General features: G+C 37.3%; 1 protein-coding gene across 1 annotated transcript; it reads left to right on the top strand.

The window, feature by feature from the left end:
• The first annotated feature begins 4,244 nt into the window (after window positions 1–4,244).
• Window positions 4,245–26,218, top strand: LOC131029920 (uncharacterized). The gene is made up of 4 exons (XM_057960600.2): window positions 4,245–5,392; window positions 24,745–25,010; window positions 25,117–25,527; window positions 25,950–26,218. Exons 1-3 carry the CDS (start codon window positions 4,328–4,330, stop codon window positions 25,379–25,381), a joined length of 1,596 nt encoding a protein of 531 aa, XP_057816583.2. The 5' UTR covers window positions 4,245–4,327; the 3' UTR covers window positions 25,382–25,527; window positions 25,950–26,218.
• The last annotated feature ends 1,061 nt before the right edge of the window (window positions 26,219–27,279 follow it).

Raw genomic sequence — 27,279 nt, forward strand, 5'->3', positions numbered from 1 at the left:
CACATCAAATGGTTCCTCATGCCTTCTTGTCCAACTTTTTCCAATCTTCACTTGTCATTGCCGATGCCTTTGTTTCCTATGAAATCAACAACCATTGATCTCTATCTTCCAAGAGATCTTCCATCTTTAATTTCCACATCTCATAGCTAGTGCCATTGAATTTCTCAATATCTTGGTGATAAGTAGAGGACATGGTTTACAATCCTCTTCACAAATCCGTAAAAGACCACAAAACAAAAGCTCCCACTACAACAAAAAACCTTCAATAATTAAGAGAAAGGTGTACCCCTCTCAACAAATCATTAGCCATGATACCAAATGTTGAAAACAAGGTGAATAAAGCTTGCAATATTAACTTATGTATGTGTATAAAAATCTGAAAATAATATTACCAAATTAGATTTATGTATGTGAGTGCACATTCAACATTAACAAAGAAATCAACAAACCATGGAGATAGCAAATTTATTTGGAGAAACCCTTTCGATAAAAAACTCCAAGTGAGAAAGAGGGAAAGTATATTATTACAAAGAGATGCACAACAATACACTTCACTACTCTCCTATCATCACTTGACAATGCTCTTTTACCTAGAATAACTCAACTCAACACTACCATCTCATGGCTCCAATTCATAGAAAGATGTGAGAAGGAAAACCATTACGGTATCTTGAAACAAGATGCAAGAAATCACTTGCAAAAACCTACACCTAAGATAATGGACAACCCATAGATGTGATAATAAAATAATGTATTTCACATGGCTCCAACTTCGGTGCCTAACCCATAGCCACTCAACTCTTTCACTTCCCAAATGTTCTATAACTCCTCGATGACTCTTCACATCACCCAATGGACAACCTTTCACCTTTCAAATTTGGGTGATCAATCCATGACTCTTCACATTCCTCAAAGTGGATACCTAGGAGGTATCTTTGTCCATTTTGTTCTATCTCCATCATCGACACATATTCACCCCTTAAAGATGCAATTTTAATTTGTTGTATAATACAAATATCAATAATTTTTCCTCTAATGCTTTCGATAAAACTTTTCAAGGAACATGGAGACATGCGAATGAAATAGGATTACACGATTAATTCCATCTATCCCATTAATATTACTATGAATGCAATATGAGATCTAAAAATATTCACTCTACTAACATGTTTTCAAATGAATGAATGTCTTTGAATACAATGCAACACACAACTTCTCATGTACATGTGAACTAAATCAACTCATAAGAATTAATACTAGCACTTGCACCAAAAGGGGGTGTAATAGCCATGTTGAAATAAACAATATATAAGTTAATATGGTCACCATTATAAGAGTCTTCCTATTCAATGACATTCCATTGAGACCACTCTTTAGCATTGAGATTCTCTTGGGGATTTACCTTGCAACCTCATGGAGTGTTTAGGTTGCCCAAAAAATTTCTAACAGAGGAGGTAAGTGAGATAAGTCACTTGCCATTTTGTATTATTTGTTGCAGTATAAATAATGCAATCTTGTAAGAAGTTGATCAAGCGTGTTACATGAAATTTTTAATGGAGCTTCATACTATTGGAATGATTTATCCTCATCACTAACCTTATTATCTAAATAAAAATATCAAGGTAATGCTTTCAATTTAATAACTTGAAAGAGGAAACTCACTTTCTTTAGTTCCACTGAAGAGGCCAAGCCTACCAGAAAAGGCCATGTCCTTGCATATCTGAGATAGTGCACTTAGGAGGATAATTGAATAAAAAACCTCCACAACATTTAAGTAAAACATAATTTATGAAATTAAAGGTATGCAATTCTTCCATGTTTAAAGATGGAAGTTTTCTATGTTTCCTTCATCATGAGTAGAATATATTGAAGCCATAGTTTAGTCTCATGTTGGTGTAGATGGTAGAGCACTAGCAACATATCATTTTGTGGGTCTCCAGGTAGGAAGGATACAATCCGTAATATTTTGGCAAATGAGAGTGCTAGTAAAGATACAAGATTGTACTCATTCTTGATGTACTAGTGAGCTTGTTATTTAATTTCTTTCATACCCTCTTGAGAGATGTACGAATTTGAGCTCTATGTATTTTATGTCCCTCCCTTTTACTATTTAATGACCTACTCAAGTAGCCACACCTAACTTTCCTCATTTTGATTAGCCCTAATGGAAGTTTCAAATTGTTCATCTTTGTACCACCTTTGTTGGTCAAAGGGATGAAATAAATATTAGTCAACATTCTCTCTAATACCTCCTTCTATTGTATTTTTATGTTATGAATAAATGACACTATTTAGCTATATTTTTACATAGTTCTCATGTTTTTTTATTTCAATAAGTGCTTTTGTTGCTATTGTGCTACTATGAAAAGTCTCTTGTACTTTGTTGATAAATATTTTTTCATTGTGTTTTTCTTTGTCCCTCAAAATTATGTACTTGTATGTCCATTCCAACACATTTTTGGTATTCCCAAATGTCATTTTGTCTAGGCTTCCATTTGGCATGTAGTCATACATTATGAATGGCTTTGCTCCTTTCTTACAATAGTCATTGAAACCTTGACAAGTGACTTACCAAAAACACTTGCAACAAATAAATGATTTGATGCGTACAGATTCTGCTCAAATTGTGTTGCATTATCAACAATGCTAATGAGAAAAAGCATGTAGAGTTTGTAGAAAAAATATACAAAATCCCACCGAAGCAAAAGTCTATTTAAAATGAGGCAAACCAAAACTAATCTACTTGTAGATGTTGCTTTAATCTATTTATCACAAAAGTGAAAAAATGAATCTAAAAATATGAGGGTTTTAGAGTTGCTCATTTTTTGAGCTCGAGACAAGATTTTTTTGGCCTTCCAAATGAAAATATTAATTGTGAGTTAATATCTGTTTTTAGATGTGATACGAAGAAATCCAAATGCTTTAGGGAGATCCAATTCCATCTACGAAAACCAAAAATCAACAAACCATTTTGTAATTTAATGACAACCCAAGAGTGGTTTGATGACACGAGACTTGTTTCAAGGTCAAAGCTCTCATACAATATCTATAACTTGTCAAATAAATTTTTTTAATTCAATTTAAATTAATTAATTTTTTTTTTAAATTCAAAATTCAAATCCTTAACTACATAAAAAAACTAAATCAATTTTACACCTACAAATTTATTTAAAAATGAGAACTATTTTTGATAAAGAAAAAAATGTTACAATTAATAGCCCCCATGAAAAATAATAACATATAGAAAATCTATAAGGAAGAAAGCATAAGGCATATCTTTTGGGTTGCCAATTTGTGAAAAAACAATGGAATGCTGTGTTTAGTAACTTACCCGCTATATTTGAACACAAATTAAGATGGAAAGAGGCTCTTCTTGTGGTTGGCTTACATACTAATATTATTTCTCATAGTCTTAGATATGTCATTTTGTTACAAATTTGGCAGATCAGGTGTATAGCCATCTTTAATAGCCACAATGATCACTAGTGATTTTTTAAAGCTTTACTCTGATATTTTCTATTGTCTTGTTTCTCTATTCTCTCAATTATAGGCTAAGACTGAAAATAAAATAAAGCTAGACTTTCAAATTCAACGAATCAAATCACAAGTTACTCTATTGCTTGATGAAAAGAAGGTTGGTGTAGGTTGAAGTTTAAGACATCTCTTACAAGATTGATTGCAGTTATGGTTCATTATGCTAAGGGCCTATTTTTGTGTTATAGAGTGATTACTATTATGGTTTACTTTTGTATAGTTGTTGGTGTCTATGCTGCCTATGTTACTTGATGTCAAGACTATTTTTATGTCACATGTTGTTGGTCTATATAAATCAGATGTAAAGTATTATTGTTGTTATGTCATTATGATTGCCACATTATTAACCTAAAAAAAATAGCAAGTAGAAAATCACCTTACAAAATGAGGTATATTTGATTAGATTAAACAAAATGTTTACCTAAAATTATTGAAACACTCAAAATATATGTGATAGTGTACACTCACTCCTAATTCTATAGAATGCACTCCAAGCTCTCTAGATTGAATCTCCACCTTTTATGTTTAGAATTTTAGACAAGTTCAAGGGACTTAAAAAATGATTGGTTTGATGGAATTTGAAAAACTAATTATCCAATATTAAAACCCGAAAAACAAATGAAATCTACAAAACTAATTATCCAATATAAAAAAAACAAAAATAAATGAAGCCTTCAAAACTAATTATCCAATATAAAATATAAAAAATTAAAACAACTAGATGGAGTCTGCAAAATCCTTGTAAGAGAACTTGCGAGACATAATTACCATTTCAGCTGTGTTTACGGCTAGTATGCCTCTTGTAGCATATCCATGCGCACCGGACAGAACTCTGTCGTTCTTATACCCGATTCCATCAATTCATCTTAGTTCTACTCAGTCATATGCAGCTCAAAATGCCCATTACCAAATACCCAAACCCAGCAAAATTTTACTCGCATCTTCTCAAATCATCCCAGACCCACTTCACCCCAAGTCTTGTAAAACCCTGGGCTACTCTTCTTCGAAAAATCTTCAAAACCACAACCATTTTTCAACCGAAGAAACCTCCAAATACCGACCTTGTAAGTTTTTCGCCACTTGTTCACCAGGTCTAGAGGAAGTGGTTGCAGCAGAATTAGCTTCTCCATTGGTTGGAGCTTCATGGATCAAAGAAGGATCAGGCGGGGTTAATTTTGAAGGCACAATTGCAACTGGGTACAAGGCAAATCTATGGCTCCGATGTGCAATTAGAGTTTTACTCGAGCTGGGTCATGCAGAAATGTCCAACAGAGATAGGGACCCTGTTTATAGCTTTGTAAGAAATGCTGTGGATTGGCCTCAATATCTAGCCTCAAGCAGCCTGAAAAAATCTGGCCTGAAGGCTTGGAAATTCAGGTCATTTGCAGTTCAGAGCAGGGTTTGGGATTGTACACGTGTCACAAATTCAATGGCAGCATCCACCAGAGCCAAGGACGCAATTTGTGATGCGCTTAGAAATGCGTGCAATAATAGGAGGCCTGAGCCACCAGAGGGGGGAGGGGCTATGGCTGATGTGCCCTTGTTTTTGTCACTTTACAGGGACTCTGCTACTATTTACAGAGACATGAGTGGCATCAGTTTGCACAGAAGAGGATATAGGGCTGCAATGCACAAGGCTAGTTTGAGTGAAGCTGTTGCTGCTGGCATTCTTACTCTTGCTGGATGGAATACTAGGGTTCAAGGTTTAGGGTATGCAAATAAGAATGGTAATCTTAGAAGTTTGGAGAATATGGTTCTCTTGGATCCAATGTGTGGGTCTGGCACTTTTTTGATCGAGGCTGCATTGATGGCAGCTAACAAGGCTCCTGGGATGATGAGGACCACTTGGCCTTTTAAGGTAAGTCATATTTTATTTTATGTTGGCACTGTGCAGGTTAGGATTTAGTGAGTAAATTTGATTCTGATTAGTTTCTTATTTTATCTTTCTTGGTAGATGCCCTTTTTTATTTGGGTAATCTTTTGGTTAGTTACAAAGAGTGAGGGGTATATGTTTTTTCAAATTCATCGGGGACTTTCACCAAGCCTCCTCTTTGGGTATGCAGCAACCGGCATGTTGGATGTGGTATTTTGTCCACTTAGACACTCGTATCACATTTCCTAGGATTAGGATCTTATATGGAGGCCCTGATACTTTAACCACTTGATCTTATCTCATCCACTTATTTACGACTAGTTTTTTATGGAGTTATTTTTCCCTTTTATTGGTCACTCAAACCAACAAAACCTATTAGATGCTGTTAGTATTGTACAAAGCCACCCGATTCAAGTTCAGATCAAAGTTCCGATCATAAAATTCAAAACATTTGTTCACAAAAAATACTGAAATTTGACATTATGTTTGAGAAATATAGGCATGCAGAGCTGTCTCAACAGTTTGGTTTATTTTCTGAAGACAAATTGAGGAGAGAATGTTCATGCAATCCAGGATGAATCTGTTAGCCATTTTTTTGTATTGTTAAAAGGCATAAAGCATGATCAAGATCCATCTTCTTTGTTTTATAGCCACGTAGACTTAGTTCTGTTACTAGATATCTTGAAATTGTTTTTTTTTCTCTGAACTTCAATATTAAAATATTTATCATTTTAGTTGTAGCAAAACTTTCAAGAATATTTCTTTTGTTTAAGAATCAATGGGACCAGCACCAAGTCCAGATTTGTTTTAGGGATGAGCAGGCCCTAGTCCTGGATGTGTTATTACACACACGTGTCCTCTAAGTTGTATGTTGAAATATCTCAATATGGGATTTGAATTCGAGCTATTCCCTTTACAAATACTCCACTCCTCTACACCACAACACCATGGGCATGTATTTTCCAAATTTAAATAAATGCAGAGACATGTAGATTATATATTCAGTTAACCACTCAAAAGTTAACATCAGTGTTATTCAACAATTTTGATTAAATTGCTTTAAACTCAATAACTTTGGAGTATGTCTGGTTACAAAAGTTGGACTACTGGGACTTGGTGAAAAATTGCCAAGCCCAAAATACTCAACTTGGCAACTTAAAAAACTTACTTAGATTTCATTAGGAACACATTTTTTTTTGTTGTTGCAAAATTCAATGAGAAGATGCATCCAAAGAGTCCATGAATGAGTACAAAAGTGTTTTCTGTTATATTAGATTGATTTGAATGCAAATTGGGTACAAAATGGCAGCCTCATGTGGAATGCTGATGGCTGATAGTTTCAAACAAAATGAAAATAGTAAATTGTTTTTGTAAAACTAAACATAAATACTACATTAAAACATTTTACATCTTTCTCTTCCCTGCTCTAGTGTAAACTATTCAGGAAGTACTTTGTACACTTGTATGCTCTATTGGTTGTGAATTATTTGTTTCTTGAAATTAGTAATTGCCTTAAAAATTCAATAGAATTTGTTTTATATCACATGGTGGGTGAACATTTTGTTTGGTCGGTTTTCCACGGAGAGGTAAATTAGAGGGTCTAGTCCGAGGAGTCTATTCTGGCTCCTCAGCCTCACTTGGCATGACAGGTTGTGGCTCGACCTCCATCCTGGATGTAGATGCTGGTAGCAATGACTCCTCCTTAGCTTCATCAATGTCATCCAATCTCAAATCTCCTATTGCACTCGCCTCCTCCAATGCCTGTCTATTTAAATCATAGATCGCAACCTCGGTAAACAATTGGGGCTGCTCATCCTACCCTGTCCAATCACTGTAAGGATCTATCTCATCCAACTCAATTGGACTAGTTGACATTTCCTCTACCTATCTTGTGCGTAGCTGAAGATTGTGTAGCACAAAGACAAGGTCATTGAGGCATTTCTAAACTAATTTGTTCCTCTTCTTTGTGTAGATGGCCTTAAACAAGCTCCAATTGCGTTTACAACACTACAAGATTGGGATAAGATGTGGAGGACAAATCTTTGGAGATTTGGGGTATTTCTACCCCAATTTGTCCACCAAGAATCTACAAGATAAAATATTGAAGAGTTAGAAAGAAAAGTCAAACATATTTTGTTAAATTATCAATAGATATAAACTTGTAAATTTGAAATTTGTAACTTGTAAGATGAATGTGAAAGACTCCATATTATATACTTGGTGTTTGAGTGGTTGTTCCTCACGTAGCTAGGTTTGAAGAAAAGAGCGTGACCCTTGCTTCCTTATAATTTTGTAATTCATTCACAATGAGGTCTCTCACCTCAACTTGGGGTGTCATCCTCTAAATGCATGTAGTGAGGCCCTCCTTAACCTCTCCATTGGGATTTGAGAAGGTATAAGAGTAGAAAAAACGGGGTTGAGTAAGTACCTTGTTGCATGGATGGGTTGGTGGAGTTGATTGTTCCTCCTATCACTAATCTCCCATATGGAATCAAATTTGAGGTGCCCTGCTTTATAATGGTTTCTAATAGCCTCTAGATAGATCTACACTTAGGTAAGCTATTATAGTGAACAGTCTCACTCACTCACTTCGTGTACCAACCATATCGAACTTTTGGGTGTGGTGTGAGCCAAGTTCACTATAGTTCACTATAGGGAGTTGGGCAAGGCCTTTTATAGTGATTTGGCGAATGAGAGAGGGGCAACTCCATACATATAGTTGCGCCATATGTCATAACCCACATATATGTAGAGGGGAGGGTTGGCCTATCAGCTTGATGTTCAATGTTGGACCCCTCCCACTTGCTTGGGGGCATCAAGAAAGGCGCCTCCCTCCTAGCCACCCCAACCCACCCTAATCTTCATTGAGGGGTTGGTCTAGTCAAGGCTTGCTTAAGGCTTACTCCTCAAACAAATCTGGAAGGATTCAACTTTGGTGCTATCCATGGGCCCCTCCCACTTGCTCGGGGGCCTCAGGAAAGGGGCCTCCCTCCCACCCGCCCCAACCCATCCCAATCTTCATTGAAGGGTTGGTCTAGTCAAGGCTTAAGGCTTACTCCTCAAACAAATCTGGAAGGATTCAACTTTGGTGCTATCCATGGGCTCATAAAGATACCCCATGGGGTTTGATCCCCATCTACCAAGCAGAGAACTCTAACCAAGGGCTTGAAAAATAATTGAATGATATTGAATGATCAGATGGATTAATTACGAATATACAACCGTATATAAAGGAATTACAAGACGATGCTCTAAAAAGAATGAACTGTTAAACTAAAACTTCAACATGAAGCTAAAACGCTAAATAAAACTAAAAAGCAAAACACTAAAAAGCAAACTATGTGTTCTTATAAAAGAAGCAGTAGTTGCACTTAAAAGACGAAACGAACTAAAAAGCTAAATAAGTCGACAACTAAGATGACGAACTAAAAAGCTAAATGCCTAACTAAATGACCATTAATAGAACTACTAAAAGGGTAACTAACTAAAAGAATTAATTATTCTAATACCCTCCTTTGATGGTCATTGTATCAACTAAGTACCTGACAGAAGACACTGCAAGTCTTTTGATCACAAACGCAAGAGCACTCTGTTGTTGTGGAGACCCTCCCAGGATTTGCAAAACGTGAATGACCAATAATAGTTGATTCCGTTCGACTGATGTAACTGTCACACATGGATTATAGAATTGTTACACGTGAATTATAGAAGCTTGAAACCATGATTTTGAGGAAATATCGGCAAACCCTCCAAAGAGCAACAAACACGATTTTAGCAAAAACCGCAAAAACTTTTGCAAAAGAGTACAGAGCACTGTTTGCTCTAGCAACTCCAAAACAAATTGCAAGATACCATGGTTGCAGATGTTTGCCTCAGTAACTCCAGGTGCGATCCAAAACATACTGCAACAAAGCACGATTTTTTAGGAAAAAACAGTCAAACCTTGAAAACTTCGTGAATCACAAAATCCCACACGAACTTCGCGAATTACAGATGAGTTTTGAGGAAAAAATAAAAAAAACCAACAAACAATTTTTGAGGAAAAAATCGTGAAAACCGAGAATAATTTTTTTACTGGAAAAATTATAAACCCTAGAAATAATTTTTGAGGAAAAAATTATTAAAACCCTCCCATGATCTTTTTGTGGCGAAAAATTAGAAAATGAAGAAAGATAATTTTTGTGGAAAAAATTAAGAAAACCCAGAATAATTTAAAACCCTGAAATATTTTCTAAGGGAAAAAATAATAAATCCTAGTTGCGGGAAGAGAGCATAATCTGCAGATTGGAGACTAGAAATCGCGAAAATAGTGAAATCCTAGATTGGATTACACAAGCCAAATTCTAGAAAACGTGAGTTGGAGGCTGCATAAATCGCGCCAAAAAAAAATTTGAGTAGAAAGACTAGAACCTTTTACACGGAATGAAGCAGACAACAAATGGGCTTTAGTCGAAGGAGTGAAAAACCCTCGTGCTGCTGTGAAAAGACTCCCGTGTAGAGAAAAAAAATAGTCGCCAAATTCTTGGTCACGTTGGAAAACCCACGTGCAAAAAAAAACCTAGCCGCCGTTGCCAAAAAATACTGAGCTATCACAAAAAAATCGCGCGAGGCGAACAAAAAACACGTGAAAAAAAATCGCTTTAGGCTCCAAAAATCGTGATTGAGGTTGCAGGCGCAGTGGAGAAAAATGCGACTTAGAAAACGATTTGCAAAAATCACCTAAAAAAAATGAACTGCTAGAAAAATGCTAGCTGAAGAAATTGCGAAATAGGGTGCAATTCTCATGGAAAATATCATGAAAATTTCCAAAAGCCCATGAATTGAAACACAGAAATATGCAAAAACCCGAGCTCGCCCCAAAAAAAACTTTGAAAAAGCACTAATGATTTTTTTTCATTAAAAAAAATCACTTAAAAAAATATTTGGAATTAAATTCCAGGTAGTGCCTCCACGAATTTTTAATATTTTTTTTTGCCAAACTCTGTAAAATCCCATTGACCTGCTTTGATACCATGAAAAATACTTGAATGATATTGAATGATCAGATGAATTAATTACGAATATACAATCGTATATAAAGGAATTACAAGGCGGTGTTCTAAAAAGAACGAGCCATTAAACTAAAGCTTCACCATGAAACTAAAACGCTTAAAACCCTAAATAAAGCTAAAAAACAAACTATGTGTTCTTATAAAAGAAGCAATAGTTGCATTTAAAAGACTAAACGGACTAAAAAGCTAAATAAGTTGACAACTAAGATGACGATCTAAAAAGCTAAATGACTAACTAAATGACCATTAATAGAACCACTAGAAAGGTAATTGACTAAAAGAATTAATTATTCTAATAGGGCTCTGACACCTACAATTTAAAAATACAAAATGATTAAATTTACAAATTTATAATGAAAGACACATTAAAAAAATTAAATAAATATTCAATTCTATTCTAAATTCAAAGTTTTGAAGTCACTTTCACACAATCTTTATAGCTCTTTGTGCAAAAAGGTTGTCTAGGACTATGCATGCATCTCCTTTAGGCTTCTTCAAATAAGATGGGTCTAGCCATCCTTGATTGACACACATTTGCTTCAAAGTTGCCAATGAACCAAGAATGCTTTGCCATGTTAAGGAAATTGTTGCAAACCTTGTGACACCCGATCTTACCAACTCTTTCCTTTGGGTGTGATCTCTCATCAAATGAAGAACCCAAGGGTGATTATAGATAAATTTTCTGATGCTCTTTGCATCATCTACAATTGGTGTCATCCAATCAAGTTTGCTACGTCCTCCAAAAGAAGGTCAAGGACATGTGCTTCACAAGGTGACCAAAAAGTGTCCTATGTTTATCTTGGAGGATTCCCCCAGCCGCCACATATGATGCACATTATTAGTTATTATTTGCACCACATTTTCTATTCCCACCTCCATTACAACTTCCTGCAACATTAGAGACAAAGTTTCTACATTTTTCTTTGTTTGAGGCTATTGGTGTGTTTTTTATGCATGCTCAACTCATAATAAAATACCCAGAGATATCCTATTCTCTCTTGATCAAAATCTTCTATGTGCTAAACAGATGGACCGTGTCATCACAAAGATGACTCCAAGGTTTCAAATTCATACTGACAGTCTTAGTTGGTTTGTTGTGATTTGTTGGTAATCTCAAGGGGGAATTACACAATTGTTCAAGGAGTAAATCAATCTAAGGACTTCGCTGATTCGTAACTTTTTTTTTTTTGTGGGGGGGGGGTGGGGGAAAGATTTTTCAATAAGTTCTATTTAATCCCACTTCTATCAAAAAAGGGCAAAAGGATGAGGGTTTAGGAAGATAATTCTAACCCTAAGCTAATCCTACGAACTTGGGAGACGAAAATTACAAAAGTGGAATTAAAACCAATTCTTGCTTTGCCAAATTCAACAACTACACAAGAACAATGCTATCTTCTAAGGAATTCAAAACATTTTCATATCACTCGTATTCACCAACATTTTGAACGATGAATAAAGCAATAGAAGTTAAGTTTTCGTTTATTGGTTCAATCTAACAACATCATTCCACATTAAGCAACTTTAAGAAATCCTTCATTCAATCTAACTTCTTGGAAAGAAACTCTATTCTAATGAGAGCCAAGAAACCATGCTAACTTGCAAAAGTGGACAAAGATTCGCCAACAATTGAACAATAAACAATGTCTGATACTTAAAAGTATCACTACAACAATTTCTTTGAAATCTCTCATATGAGATACAAATTAAATGAGGGTGGTTTATATGGGCACCCTTATTACAAAGCAACAACCATATTATGTTTTGAGATCAATGGCCAAGATTAAAAAACAAACTCTAATTAGGGCAAGCTAACATAGTTATCCAAAACAGACCAATGAGAAATTTACAACTAATAAATCCAACTTTCTTCTAGAAGCAGGTGTCCCTTATCCTTTTCTTTGGCAGCAAATTTAATGAACCTGGTCGCTATGGGATCAATTTCTTCCATTGGGATACTTGGCAAAATGTCAATCTTTTATTCCATCAGGTCCATCTCATCTTGACATGTGGCAAACGTGACTATCCAATCTGCTTTCAATTTTTGAAAACCATCCTCAATGGACAGAAATGAGGATGCCTTGCTGAAATGATGTTATGAATTGGATTCACGAAAGTGAAGAAATTGTTTTGAACTTTGGTCTTTAGGTTCTCCACATCCAAGTCCTTGTCTTGGACTATTTCTTGCTCAAGCACATCAGAAACTATGATGAAAACCTTGTCTTGGACTGTCTTGATTGTTTCTTCTATTTTGGCACCTTCAATCTTCATCCTCTCCAAGACTTCTCCTCTAGCCACCAAGGCGTGTTACCACATGCTGAAGTCATATGATGTTCCAACATCAATTACATTTCCACTGGCCAAGTCTTTCTCAGGAATTCCTTTCAGCACCTTCAAACATGGAATTGTCTTTTCTTGGACAGTTTGGAGATCTTCCCAAAATTCAGCTATGCTCTAAATTTTGTACATGAAAGAAGAGATTTGACCATAGACTTGTGCCATTCTTCCACGAATTTGATGACCTTGTCCCCAATTTCTGCAATCCATTCCTTAGCCTCCTGAGCTGGCGTCTTGATTCCTTCAAAATTCTCAATTGACTCTTGTGGAAGAATCAAAGGTGGAGCAACTGCTGCCTCTTCTCTTCCAATAGGATTTACCAAATACTGGATATAAACCTTCAATTGTTCATTTTCCTCTTTGAGTTTGTTTTTCTTTTCTTACTCTTTTCTTAGCCTTTCCTTGATGGGGTTGACTGAATCATCTAACTCCTGGACATCTTTTTCTTTTGTAGCTGGACCTATGTCCATAGTCATTAGTTTATACTCTTCAGGAGCAATGTCTTCTTTGGATTTGTCAAACTTTGGAACGACCACCTGTACTGAACGGGATCTTGTGCCATCCTTATGGATTAAGGAATATTTCTTTGCTTTCTTCTTTTCCACAGGCTGGTTCAATCTAACTAAGAATTTTGTTAAATCGTCCATTGGTTGGACTTCTACAATAGCTTTCTTTTTCATTCTTGCTAGTAACCAATTTGGTACTGTTGGCTGTTCAATGCCATCATCTTCTCTATTTTCTTGATTTCCCTCACTTCCTTCAATTCCCTTGAGTGCGGAAATCATTCCCTCTTGAAAATCCCCTTCCAAGATACCAACTTCAATATTTTCTAATTCTTCATCCATGATTGTCACTGGATTATCAAGGCCATTAGGAACAATTTGCTGCTGAATTGGTTCTTCACAAATTGGAGGAGGAATTTCCATCTCAATTTGTAAATTATCCGCAACTGGAGCTTTGTTCCTATCTTTGGTGAGCCAACTTCTTCAACCAAAGAAATGTTGGTAGAAGAAGATGCATTGTTTGCTCTTTGTTTCTTACATATAATTTCCTTTTCTTAAATCTTCTTTCTTCTTGGCCTTAGTGAATTCTCTACTGTATCCTTCCTTTTCTTGGAATATCCACTTCTTGTCTTCCAACATGGTGAGTCACTTCATCCTCATCGGAAGAACATGAATGCATGCTTCCCATCAAATCATTAGGTAAAAACAGTATACGTCTCCTTCATTTTGTGAGTTTGCTGATCCACCCACCATTTGGTGAAATTCATGACTGGCCTCATTAATGTATCCAAATCTTAAAGTTCAGGTTCAAACTAATCTATTGCAGGGAGAGGTTTATCTTTCTCTTCTTCATAGTGTGGTTGGGTGAAATTTCCATCATCCTTCAGCTGATTTGGTATGGGAAAAAGTTCAATTGTTTAATTTGTTTTGATCATGCTCACTGATATCCTGGACCACATTCTCCACATTCTCCTTCTTATTTCATATTCATCAATTGCATTGGCCCAAAAATCTTCAAGATCAATTCTGTGTCTATACCTCCTTGTGTTTATCATCCCAATGTGGTGTTCAAAATTGGATTTTGATCGATAGAAGGAAAATGTATACCATTGCATTTCTACATCTGCTTTATCAGCTGCCTGTGCTGATGGACATGATTCTAACATCTTTCCAATGAAACGAGGAAAAGAAATTCCAGCCTTCTTCTTGCCTCTTTGGATTTTCTCATATGTGTCCAGCTGTCTGATGACCTCTAGTAATACCATTTTGTTTGTATGAGCATCCTGTAAATCCTTGAACTCTTAGGTATGTGAATCTGGAGAATTGAATATATCACGATCCATACTTGCTTATCAAATCTTTAGCCTCTTGTGTCAATCTTTGATGAGTGCCTCCTTGAAATGTCCTAGTGATGTACATCAAGATCATTGACTCTTTTGAAATGAGATTTCTCTTGCAATTGCAATTGCGGGTAGTGCCAGCATGTAAATGACATAGGAACTCATGTAAAATGTCTTTCTGTGTTCCAAGTTTCTCAGCTACTCATCAATGTGATTACTGATTATTTTTGCCCAATTTATCATCTTGACACCAGTAGTGATTTCATCAACGAAATGATACATCCAAGGTTCGAATGAGGAGGCTTGAGGACTTCCTGCAACTCTATTTAGCAATAGGATGAGGTCTCCATATTCTTCTATGAAATTTGTCTGGAAAAGGTTCTTAGGCACTTTGGAATGATGAGGTCTTGGCTTAAGCAACCATTGCTTGTTTCTTACGACTTTGCTTCAAAAATCTTTAATGCTTCCTCCTTGATCTTGTAGATGATAGAAGGGTAATCAAGAATGCTAAATGCTTCTTTGATGGCCATTTCTCCAAGGTAGGCCAGCACTCTGCCATCAGGTGCCACAATTTGTCTTTCTTCAATGTGGTAATGTTTGACACATTCTATTATCAGCTTGTAGCACTACATAGCTGGAGGAAAACTAATTGCTTGAACAATCCCATTTCTCATCATCTTGCGTGCTAATGGTGAAGGAAAGCAATCATCGAGCCCATACATTCTTTTCTTGAAGTCTCCGAGGTCCACACGGCCATGGTCGTGTTGACGTGTTTTTTAGGACTATGTCTAACATAGAATAAAGTTTACCAACGGTCACTCTATTCTCTCTTGATCAAAGTTATACCGTGTGCTAAGATTGCACAAAAGTTCAAACAGCTAACTCCAAGGTTCCTTTAAGCCTGGACGTGACTTAGTTAGTTGATGAGTTTGCTGATAACCCAAGGGGCCTTATACATTCACTTGAAGAAGATAAGCAAATTTGTGCAAGTTTGAGGATTTGATACAAATGATTTAGCTTTGAAAACAATGTTTTTGCGGGACTTTTTCGATTTGGAATATACTAAAAAAAAAGAGGTAAGGGTTGAGCGAGCTATGCTAAGATTAATCTAGTCTTAAGAACAAAGAGATGGGATCACTTGAGCAGAATCAAACCGCACTTCGCTTCGTTAGCATAGCACAACTAAAGGTGGTGCGATCTTCAGGGGTTGTGTAAAAGGTTTTCAAATCATCAATGTATGCCATCAGTTTGAACAACATTCATCTGATAATTGAACTTAAGACCACACATAAAACAGGCTCAAACTAACCTTACAAAGCATGCAACAATCAGCTACACACAAAAGGTATGAGCTCAGATTCCACAACAAGCAATCCTATCAAATCCCGTTCATCTAACAACTTAAAGCAATTCTAATCTAATGAAGAGAGTGAGAACATGCAAGTTTCAAAATAACATAAGAATACACCAACTATCAAAGAATGTATTAAGTGTTTGCTTCAAAACTCTAAGCAAATGAGGGGGATCACCCCTTTATATAGGCCTTGAGCCATGTGAACATGCAAACCCTAATTAAGGTTTCACCCTAGAAGATTCCCCACTCAAGATGCAACAAGGTGGGAATCAACAATTAACGCTCACTAAGCCCATATACAATTAATTCAAATAAGCCCAAAATGGCATCCATTCGTGCATTAAATGCACCCCATTACATCAAATTTGCCCAAAAATAATGAATATTCCCCATGCAGAAATAAATGCCCATCTTTCTCCATGCGACAACTGCATGCAAAAGAAATTTGTCATAAAATCATTAATATGGCGGCTATATGCAAAAAGATTCTTCATGCATTCAACATGCATTGACCAAACCATCACTAAGTCAAAATATTCCAGCAGTAAATGCGCCACCACTACTCAGTTAAAAGATTCTCGTCCAAGAATGGACGACCATTATCTCGCTCATTAATTGCATATGTGATAAACTTAGTGATGACAACTTCTAGCTCTCCTACGGAGGCACTTGACACACTTTCAATGTTGAACTCCATCAAGGTGATTTCTTCCTTGCTCTTGGAAAATAAGTTCTCCCACTCCATCATTTCTTTTGTTTTCTTCATCGTGCTGGAGAATGAAGAAACATTTGCAAAATGTTCCTTGGAAAATGAACCTACGAAGAAGAACTCGTGTAGTTGGGATTTCAGGGAGTTCACTGTCACTCCATCTTCACTTAGCTTCTTTGCGAACAATGTTTCAATCCTGCTGATAATTTTTTCCTGGACCCTTCTAATTGAGTCTTTTAAAGTTGAAGACTCCATGCTAAATTTTTCAAAGGTATTTCTTTCGGAGCAAACGGCGCAGAACCATCAGGAAAAGTCATAAATCTCGTTCTCCTGAATCACTTTCCCATCAATTAGTGTTTGTTTTGGAACTCTCATTAAAGCCTTGAGTTGCGGAATGGTTAAGTCTTGATAGATGTGAACATCTTCCCACAGACCTTCCGCTACCTCCAATCTGTTTAGAAGAACAACAAATCTGGAATGAAGATGAGCTAAGTCTTCAATGAACTTTCCAGCTCCAGTAAAGACATCTTCCATCCATTCCTTGGAACTTTGGGCGATTTCTCTGATTACTTCTATGTCATCAACGACTTCCTTAGGGAGAGAGGAAGGAGGAATGAATGAGGGATCTGCTTCTCTAAGTGGCTGCTTGAGACTTCTAATGTATTCACATAAGGCCCTATTTTCTTCCTTCAGCCTTTTACATTTTGCCTTTGTTTTTTGCATCTTTTCTGTCATGGCCAAGGAAGATCCTTAGAAGTCTTCAATTACCTACCCGGTGGAAGCACACCCTAGATCAACCTGTCTAATCACATATTCCTCTGGCATAATCTTATCCCTGTCGTTATCTACTACATGCTCAACTATATGCAAGGTTCGAGATTCAGATTCATCCCTTATGACCTTGGAGAATTTCTGGGGAGCTTTCTTCTCTGTCGGCTGATCCATTCTTTTTAACATCTCTTCTAAATCCCGTGCTGGATCAATTTCTTTTTCCAGCTGCCTTCTTAATTTATCCATCAGCCAATCAGGAGCGCGAATGGAGTGACTATGAATTTCCATTTGCTCGTGCTCCTACGATACTTAATCCATTTCCCCAAGGATGGCTTCCGGGAAACTATCTTGGCGGGTTTCTTCCTAATGAGGAGGAATTTCTTGTCTCTGACCTCCTGGTTGATTGGGTTTATGTGAAGCACTGACGCTAAGGATATCTTGTGTTGGAGCACTGTTAGGGATGTTGCCTGGAGGTGGATCTGTTGGATTCTCCTATGAAAACATTTCTACTTCCCGCACACTAGAAGAACTAGCTGGCGACTGCATCCTTTCCACCGTTGCTCTTTTCTGCAGTGGTTCTTCCTGCTGAACTTCCTGTTGAATTTCTTGATGGACTTCCTGTTGGGCTTCCTGCTAAACATTCTTCCTTTTCACTGTTTGCGGCCTTTTCGGAACGTTCCTTCCTTTTCTAGGATCAACCTCCTTTTGTTGAACTTCTCCTTCTTCACCTTGGGCCTACGAAGATCCTCCCGTAGCCTCATTGTGGGAATCAAGATTTCCCATCAATTGGAAAGTTAGGTGGACATTTCCTTGTTTCAGCCTTCTTATATGCCGATCAACCCAATGTTTAGTAAATTTCAGAACCGGTCTGGCCAAAATATCCAGATCATCAATTTTAGGCTTTGACCAATCCGGAAGCTGAATGGGTTGGTCTTTCACCTTTTCAAATTCAGGTTGCACTAAGTCCGAATCTTCCTTTACTTGATCTGGCACCTGCATTATTTCACCTATTCTGATTGTTTGCAAGGGCAGCCTGGAAAACATCTTCTTTCTGACATCAAAATCGTCCCTTGCATCTTCCCAGTAGTCTTCTAGGTGAACTTGTGTAAAAATTTCACTCCAACAACCTTTTTGATCTTATGATATGGATCATAGTGAGAACTGGTGGTGTAATATGCGAAGCGGTAAAATGCCAATTCTTCAGTTGCCTTCTCAGTTGCTGCCAGGTTTGGGCATACTTCCACATAGTCCCTGAGGACGAATGGGAATTCAATAGACAATTTCTTTTTCTTCTTCTGGATTTGGTCATAAGTTGTCAATTGCCTCATAAGTTCTAGCAGTATCAGTTTGTTGAATGGATACCATGGCAGTTTGTGGCTGGAAAGCGAAACCCTGTGTCTTGATATATGTGAATTTTGGAAATTGGAGGAACGTGGCTCCAAATTTCTGAACCGATGCCCTAGCTTGTGGTGACACTCTCATGTGGAGCTTATTCTGCATGAATTTGGTCAGGTACATAGTGAAAGCAGCATTCGCTAGCTTGAAAGAATTAGTATTGTAGAGGTGCAACTGAGGATAATTCTCATGAACTTTCAGCTGTGCGGGTTCGCAGCCCATAATTCCTTTTCCAGGCAGACCATCAAAGCCTCCCATCCTTGCAAACATGTAAATTACATAGGAGCTCATGTAGAAGGACCGGGACCTCTTTTCTTTCAAATCCTTCAGCTGTTCATGGATGTAGTGGCTGATTAACCTGGCCCAGTCAACTAACCCATTGGAATTCATAACTTCGCTGATGTAGAAAAACATCCATGGCTCAAAGTTAATGGTATGTGGACACCCCATTATTCTGCTCAACATCATTATCAAGTCCACATATTCCTATTTGAATTCGAAGATAGTGAGTGTCTTTGGCATTTTGGAGATGTGCGTTCTAGGCCTCAACAACCAATGCTTGTTGATAGTCTCCGCACATCTGTCAGGACTTGCATCATATATTGCCTTAGCTCCATTCATGGTCCGGTAAGTCATCGAATGATGTGAAGGAATTTCGAAGGCTTCACCAATTGATTCCGGAGTGAAAGTGGCTAACAACTTGCCACTTGATGTCGAAATTGTCCTCCTTTCCGGATTGTAGTGTTTTGCGCATTCCAGAATCAAGTCTGGACATTGAAAAGAAGGGGGAAATCCTGCTGCCGCAACAATTCCACTTCTGACAATCCTGGCAGTTGTGGGAGATGGACTATGCCCTACTGTTCCGAACATCCCGATCTTGAAAGCCGCCAAGTTAAATGTTCCTAAATTTGTATCACTGATCTCCTTCCACCTGGACACCATCTTGGATTTCGGAAGGAATCCCTTCAACTCTCCTTTTATCTGTGCCTGCTTGGGGATGGCAGCCGCCTTGCCTGATTCTGCCATCCTGGAAAATCTTCTTGAATAGAGTGAAATTTTTTCTAAGTACGACTTTTTTCAATTCCTCTCCAACTCTTCTTTCTTGAAACTTGCACGTGAGAAATGAATTGTCACTTCATGCTTATATAGAGTTTCTCCAATGTGCTGCTAAGTTGGGAGGAACCAAACTTGGCAATTGCATTAATTACGCGTGATACTTTCCCTTTCACTACGCCATGCAAATTGAACCTTCCTTTATTACGTTGAGTTGCATGTCATAATTTGGAATATTCCCTCGCCATCTCATTAATTTCTATTTTTCAAATTTTGGAGGGAAATATGGAGGATTTTTCAAGATTCACTTTATTCATCCACTTGGCTCGACTTTTCTTGCTTTGGAGGGAATTTTCCATGCTTTTCCACCATCTCCTATTTTTTATGAACTTTCCTAAATTTTAGGACTCTGGTCTAGGAGAAAGATAATTCTCTCATGAGTCCAAATCTGCAAAAAAATTCGAATTTTGACAAGATTTGGTGTCTAAAAATGGAAATTTTAGAATTTTTCCCGAGGGGATTTCTTGCTTTTCCTTTCCTTTCCTGACCCTCATTTTCTCCTTTGCCTTGGAAAATCTCCATCCTAGACTTGGGCGTGGGTTTTCATTGAGTCATGGAATTTCATCATTTCATCCTTAGCCATTTGATTTTGGAATCCTTCCTCTAGCACGAATGGAATTTTGACTCGGAGGAGGAATTCATCAAATTTGAAGTTTTCCAAGGCACTTCTCTCCTAGCGCCCTCCTACTCCCTTGGTGGATTTTTCACTGAGCCATGGAATTTTGATTTTCATTGACTTTCCATGGCAATGGAGTTTTAGCGCCCCACTCCTTTTTAGGGCGGAATTTTGATTGGAGAGGGGAATTCACTTTGTTGAGCATTTTCCATGAGCATGAGATTTTAGCGCCCTATTCCAGGTATGGGCACTATTTTGCCTTGACTATGGAATTCCATTCCTTGTTCAATTTCCTTGAGGCCCTCAGTTTGGCGTTATGACTTCCTCTTGGGCGCTATTTGCATGTAGGGAAGGATTTTGGATTTTCTTTGTTTTCCATGATTACTCAACTTTAGCGCCGTTTCACTCACCTTGGCACATTTTCCATGTGTAGGAGGAATTTCATCAAGTTAAGGAATTTCCATGGGCCCCTCTATTTGGCGCCCTAACCATGCCTTGGGCACAAAAACGTGGTGGGGAAGGAATTTGCCTTGCTTTGGAATTTTCCATGGTGATGTGACTTTAGCCCCACTTGACTACCTTGGGCGGATTTTTGACTTGGCTAAGGATTCACTGTATTTTATGATTTCCACAGGCACCTCAATTTGGCGCCCCTCAAACTACTTGGGCGCTAGATTGGCCCGGAGATGGAATTCTCACATCTCTCATGAATTCCAGGACTTGATGGATTTGGCACCTTTCTCCAGACTTTGGCATGGATTTCACCTTGGCATGGAAATTCACTTTTCAACTTTCCAAACTTTGTCAACTGTGATCTTCTTAGATTGAAATGCCATTTTGGGGTTTTGAAGTGGATTTCTCCAGACTTAGAACATTTCACGCTTTCCACTTCTGGAATGGACTACCATACTTAGCCATTTTTAATCCAGATTGTTTGCTTTTGACTTTCCGGATTTGTACAGATCTTCAAGAATGCTCAGTCTTCAGTGTCAGCTTGAATGGTTTTGCTACAGATAGACTTTCCAAAATAGAAATCTTTTCAAGATGTCAGAGTTAGAATCCAAAACAGGATGCATGATGACTTACTATAAATAGAAACTTACGAAAAATAGTAAGTTTGATTTTTGGCAAAACGAAGACATTCTGGGAGGCAGTACAATCCCTAAAAAATAGGAACTTTTTAAAAATAGAAAGTTGCTCAGAATTCGCTCAAATTTTACTGGGAGGTTCCTTGAAGGCTCCCGATTCCAGTTCTACGCCCAGTTTTTCGAAAACCCTAAATGAAACCCCTAAAATCTAGGACTGAAGGTAGAAACCCTAAAACTGATAAAACTAGTCCTAGACTTAACCAAATTCGCTCAAACGAAAAGCAGACTTGATCAATATGACCCCACTTGCTTGCAAACTCGGAGAGATTGGAGAGACTGCCACCAAAAGACCCAAAAACAAAAATCAATAGATTGAGAGGGCCTAAAAAGTAGGGGGTCCCCGTTTTGAATGGGGTGATGTGTGATTAGGTCACAACAGGTTGGTATCTCCAATCGTTTTCCACTTTGATACGATCTTGGATTCGTGCTGAGGTCCCTTGTTCTTGAACTTCATTTGTGTTTTACTGGAAATCCCTCCTTGAGCTGACATCTACCACCTAGAAAAACATGAAAAATTCCTAAGTCAGAATAAGGGGGTTTGATGTTTGATTTGAAGAATTTCGAAGGATAATTCTGATTTTTCCTCATGAAATACTTGAACTCAGACTAGAAATCAGACTTAGTCAATTCTGAAAAATAAAAATCAGACTTAATAAAATTTTGGAAATTGTGAAATCAAGTCTGATTATGAAATTAAGAATAAAAATCAGACTTAGTGAAATTCTGGGCATTAAAATTAAGTCTGATTACAAAATTTTCTGCCTTCAAAACTATAAAAAGCAAAAAAGCAACATGATTCCAAGATGAAATTTGAAGAATTTGAGATGAAAAGTTTTTGTGTAAGTCAGGAAAATTAGGAATTCAGACTGAAGAAAGAAATCTTGAAGTGCAAAGGAGACTAAAATTTTGAAAATCTGCCTTCAATCTTTTATAAACCTAAAATTTTTGATAAAATTCCTTTGGGAAATTGCTTCCAACTTCGCCTTCAAATGTCTGAATTCTCCTTAGGAATTGTTTTCCACCTGTAATTCAATTTGAAATTTGCCTTGAACCTTGAAAGAAATTCTTTCTTGAGCTCCAACTTTCAGCTTTGAGAAGCAATTTGTGAGTTGAATGAATGCCAATGCTTGAGTTTATAGAGAAGTCATACTCTTGCTATGCTTTGTTTTTTTGTTTTAATGTTTTATTGGAAACAAACCTAGTCATGCTTTGAGCATCAAATCGAAATTTCCCTTTTCTTTCTTTTGCTTTATGATTTCAATAGCAATCTCCTTTTTGCTTTCTTTTAGAAGTTCTCCCTTTGGGCGAATTTCATTTCAATTTTAGTTTTTTTTTGCATTAATTCCTCAACACCCTGCCAAAAATCATCTCATCTTCTTTGAGCGAACTTGCTTCTTGATTTCAACTTTTTTGCTTTATTCATCGTTCCTTCAACACTTAGGCAAATTCCATCTTGATTTTCATCCTTGCTTTTAATTCCTCATCACCTTTCTTAGGCGAATTTTCTTTGGTTGGGAATTTTTCCATATCTTCATACTTAAGCAAATTTTGTGTTAACTGCTCAACACCCTTCTTCCAACACTCAGACGAATTCATCTACATGACTTCAAGGAAATTTCACTCATGCCTTGGCAGACTTTACTCTTGGTTTGGAATCCTTCCCTATGCATTGGAGGGTGGACTTCACCTTGACACAAGGAATTTTATCATGGAAGGGTGGACTTCACATGGTCTTGTGGAAAATCCTTGCTACTTGGGCGGACTTAGCATGCCTTCAAGGATTTTTCCTAGTCTCTAAAACATGACCAAGATCATGATCAACAAACATGTTATCGCAGGGCTTCTTGCCAAAACATTCATTAGTGCTTTCACTTTCCGAATTTATCATATGATGGCGCAAATCTTCCATTTCTTGCTCCATAAAAATTTGTCGATCTGTGAGTAACAGATTCTCCTCCCTTAGCTTCACAATTTTGTTCTCTTGGTCATCCACCCAGTTCTCGGCATCATATGCCTCATTCACATCTTCCTCAAGTTCATCTTCACTTCTCTTAGTGTCCTCTTCTTCAGCCGAATCCTCCTCATTTTCCCAGCCATCCCACCAATGTACACGGCGTTTCGTTTCAGCTTTCACTTGCACAACGTCACTCTCTGCCGAGTCTATATTGCCAAGAAATTCTTCAATGACTGAGTTGGCTTCATCATCTTCTTCCATCTCTGCTTAATAACTTCGCCAAGCTCTGATACCAATTGTTAATTTTAAATGAGTGGAAAAAACATATTAAATAACATAAAACAGCTAAACTAAAACAGAAACAAACACATAACACAGCAGATTACGTGGTTCACCAAAACTGGCTACATCCACGAGAAAGCAGGGAAAATCTTGTGTTAACCGATATCCAATACATGGAGTGTACACATCTATATATGCATTCATATGCAGCTATAAAATGAAGAGTTGCGAGAAGGCAAATGGTCATGTGACCACTGGACTTCACATTCCTAACACTTTTGCCATGCTATGCAAATTTAATATGGTTTGTTCTTTTAAAGGAGGAAACACTAGTGACTCTTTTTTCTTGACATTCTGTCAATGTGGATGCTTTTCGAATGGCTAAATATATTTTTAACTTGGAGGGAGAAAAGGTACATGAATTAAGGGTTTTGTTGTTTCTTGTAATAGGATTATTCTACTAGATGATTTTGTTTCCTATTTAGATGAAATTTGTGCAGGGGTTCCTTGAGAAATTCACATCAGATAGAAATGTCATATAAAAATCTTCTATGTTTGTAAAATTACGTGGATTAACATAAACATTTCATTTATTGAAGTGTAAATTATGATGAACTGCATTGTGGGTTTCATGGTTGGAGGTTGGTTTTTGTAACTTTGTTCTTCAGTTTATTTTCTTCAAATTCTAGCAAGTTGGGAAGTAGTTAAGCTTACTGCCCTGCAAAGATTGGAAAAGATAGATAATATTGCAATGTTGTTCCTTGTAGTTATGGCATGACTTCAATCCAGTAATGTGGAGAGAGTGTTGCGAAAATGCAGCCTCAGCAGAAACTGAAATGCCCAAGGGGCTTAGAATTTTGGGGAATGACAAACATGAGGGTGCTTTATCTTTATGTGCCAGGGATGCTGAAGCTGCTGGTATAAAGTATACCCTTGAATTGAGCTGCAAGGATTGTAGAGAATACATTCCAAGTGTAACTCCATCTCTTGTGGTAGTCAACCCTCCATGGGGTTATCGCCTTGGCAATGCAGGGTTAGTGTTCATTTCCTGGTCTGGATGATAAAACTTTACTAGATTGTATGCTTTGATAATCTAACATTTTGTATTTGCCAGTAAGTGTTGATGTTCTCTCGTGTAGTGAAAATGATGATGAAGACGTGGAATCTACATGGCAAGCTTTGGGACAGTTTTCAAAGCAACATTGCAATTGTGCAGATATGTATATTTTAAGTGGCAGGTCAACTGTAACAAGAGAGTTGCGCATGAAGGCTGATAAAAAATGGCCTATAACAATGGGAGGCATAGATTGCCGGTTGTTACACTATTATGTGTTGCCTCCCAAAGTTGGCATCAATACAGATTATGAACAAGTCAGCGAGGTTAAAAAAGCCATTGCAAGATGAGCCAATGTATCTTGACCTTACAGATGTCATGTTACCCCAGTAATAACTAGCTTCTGAAATCTTTGAGATGGTATGGATTTCCTGCTGTGATGCAAGTTATGCAACTTTCAGGAGTTTGTTTGCCAGCACGCCAATGTGGTAACTTGGTAAGCATCTATGTTATGCAGCACGTAGCAACTAACATGTTAAGATCAAATAATTCATAGTTTGTTATATTCTTGCAAAAGTTGTTGGTACTTTGGTTCGAATTCTTTAGAATGGAAGTAAAACTATAGAACAATTAGAGATGAAATAATCAATGATAGTGAAAGACATTATCTACAGGTGCAAAAGCTTCCTTTTTGATGTTTTGCATGGCCATCTTTTCTGTACAAACAGAAACAAATATTGAGCTGCCAATATTCCTAATGTTTTTTCATCCCAACTTGCACTTGTAATGTGTTTTTTGTTTCGAGATGAATGGTCATCAATGAGTTCGATAATATTTGGAGAAAAGTAGTGCCCGCATATTGGTTGGTTTACCATCATATCCTACTTGCATATTTACTTTTATTTTATTTTGGTGCAGGGAGCCTGTTTTTAATCTCTAGGATCGGATTGTAACTTTTGTTGACAATTTCAAAAAAGTTACTAGCCATTTGCGTCTCCATCAAAAGTGCCAGGCAATGGAGTGGCCATTTGTTCCTGTTCAAGTACATGACGGATGCATTAAAATTTTACTCTTCAAGGAAGTATTTGTAAAATGACACTGTATAATGCAATCTTGTTATATTTTAAGGGTTGTAATAGAAGTTTTACCTTTTTCTCTTATCGAAATTTGCTATGTATTTTTTCCTATTTTGGCACAGGCTGGAAGCCGATCATTAAAGATTAACTGATAAGTTGGGACCTTTGTTAATCAAACTTTACATGCATGGTCGATTATTATTTAGAATTTCATCTTAAATATATGCTTTGGTGACTAGGTTTTTGGGCATGCCATGAGGATGCATAGGAGATTTATGTTGCATTTTGACGTTGAATTTTAGAGCTTTGAAGGTATCCAGAATTGTTTTTCCCGCTGGGGGATAAAGCAGCAAACTTCATAAATTCATCACCACAAGTGTCAATAGTATTTCAAGCTACTTCCAAAGTCCAAGGTTTCCTATCATCACTCCCTCCTTCAGCATGTGGAGCACCACTGAGCAACTGTACATGGAGAGCGAAGGAACTTCACGTGGCTAGGGAAGGATTGTCTTGGATTTTAAGATCAGTTCTTCTGTCAGTTTCAAAACATGCAGTACAAATCTTAGTGGATATCATATGAGGAAGAAAATAAGGGAGGCCAAAGGAATAGGTAGGATGCGTAAACTACAAATTGACTAAATCAGAAAAAAAAAAGTTTTACAAGAGCATTCAAATATTGTTAGGTGCCAAGGAAGAAAGATGCAAACCTATGAGGAGCCATGGAAAGGAGTCTATTGAAATAGATGATATATAAAAACATATATCACAAACCTAGGATCTACACATAGATGGAGAAGCATGAAAGCACGAGACTGATGAAAGAGAGCTACTTCAAGTTGAGGACATGGAACAATTGGTGAACAATGAGTCAGTGCTTTAGTTAAGTTTGGACTAAGAGCCATGAAGTATAGAGGAAAACCCAAAAGTGGAAACCAAAGTGAGGGAAAGTACAGGTAGAAGCCATGGGTAAATGCACAAGGTGTTAAGGACTCATTTGCCTCTGAGCTAATGATCACAACATGAAACGAAGGTGGTCTTTTGACAAGGGTAGGGTTCTAGAGGGAGATCATTACAACAATGGGATTATCAACATAGAACCCTTTTAAGAGGTGTGATTATTAATATAGCACCCTTTAAGAGGTGTGAGTCAAGCATAATAGGAGGTAGAAGGC

The sequence above is a fragment of the Cryptomeria japonica genome, chromosome 8 (assembly GCF_030272615.1).
Source record: "Cryptomeria japonica chromosome 8, Sugi_1.0, whole genome shotgun sequence".
Classification (NCBI taxonomy): Eukaryota; Viridiplantae; Streptophyta; class Pinopsida; order Cupressales; family Cupressaceae; genus Cryptomeria; species Cryptomeria japonica.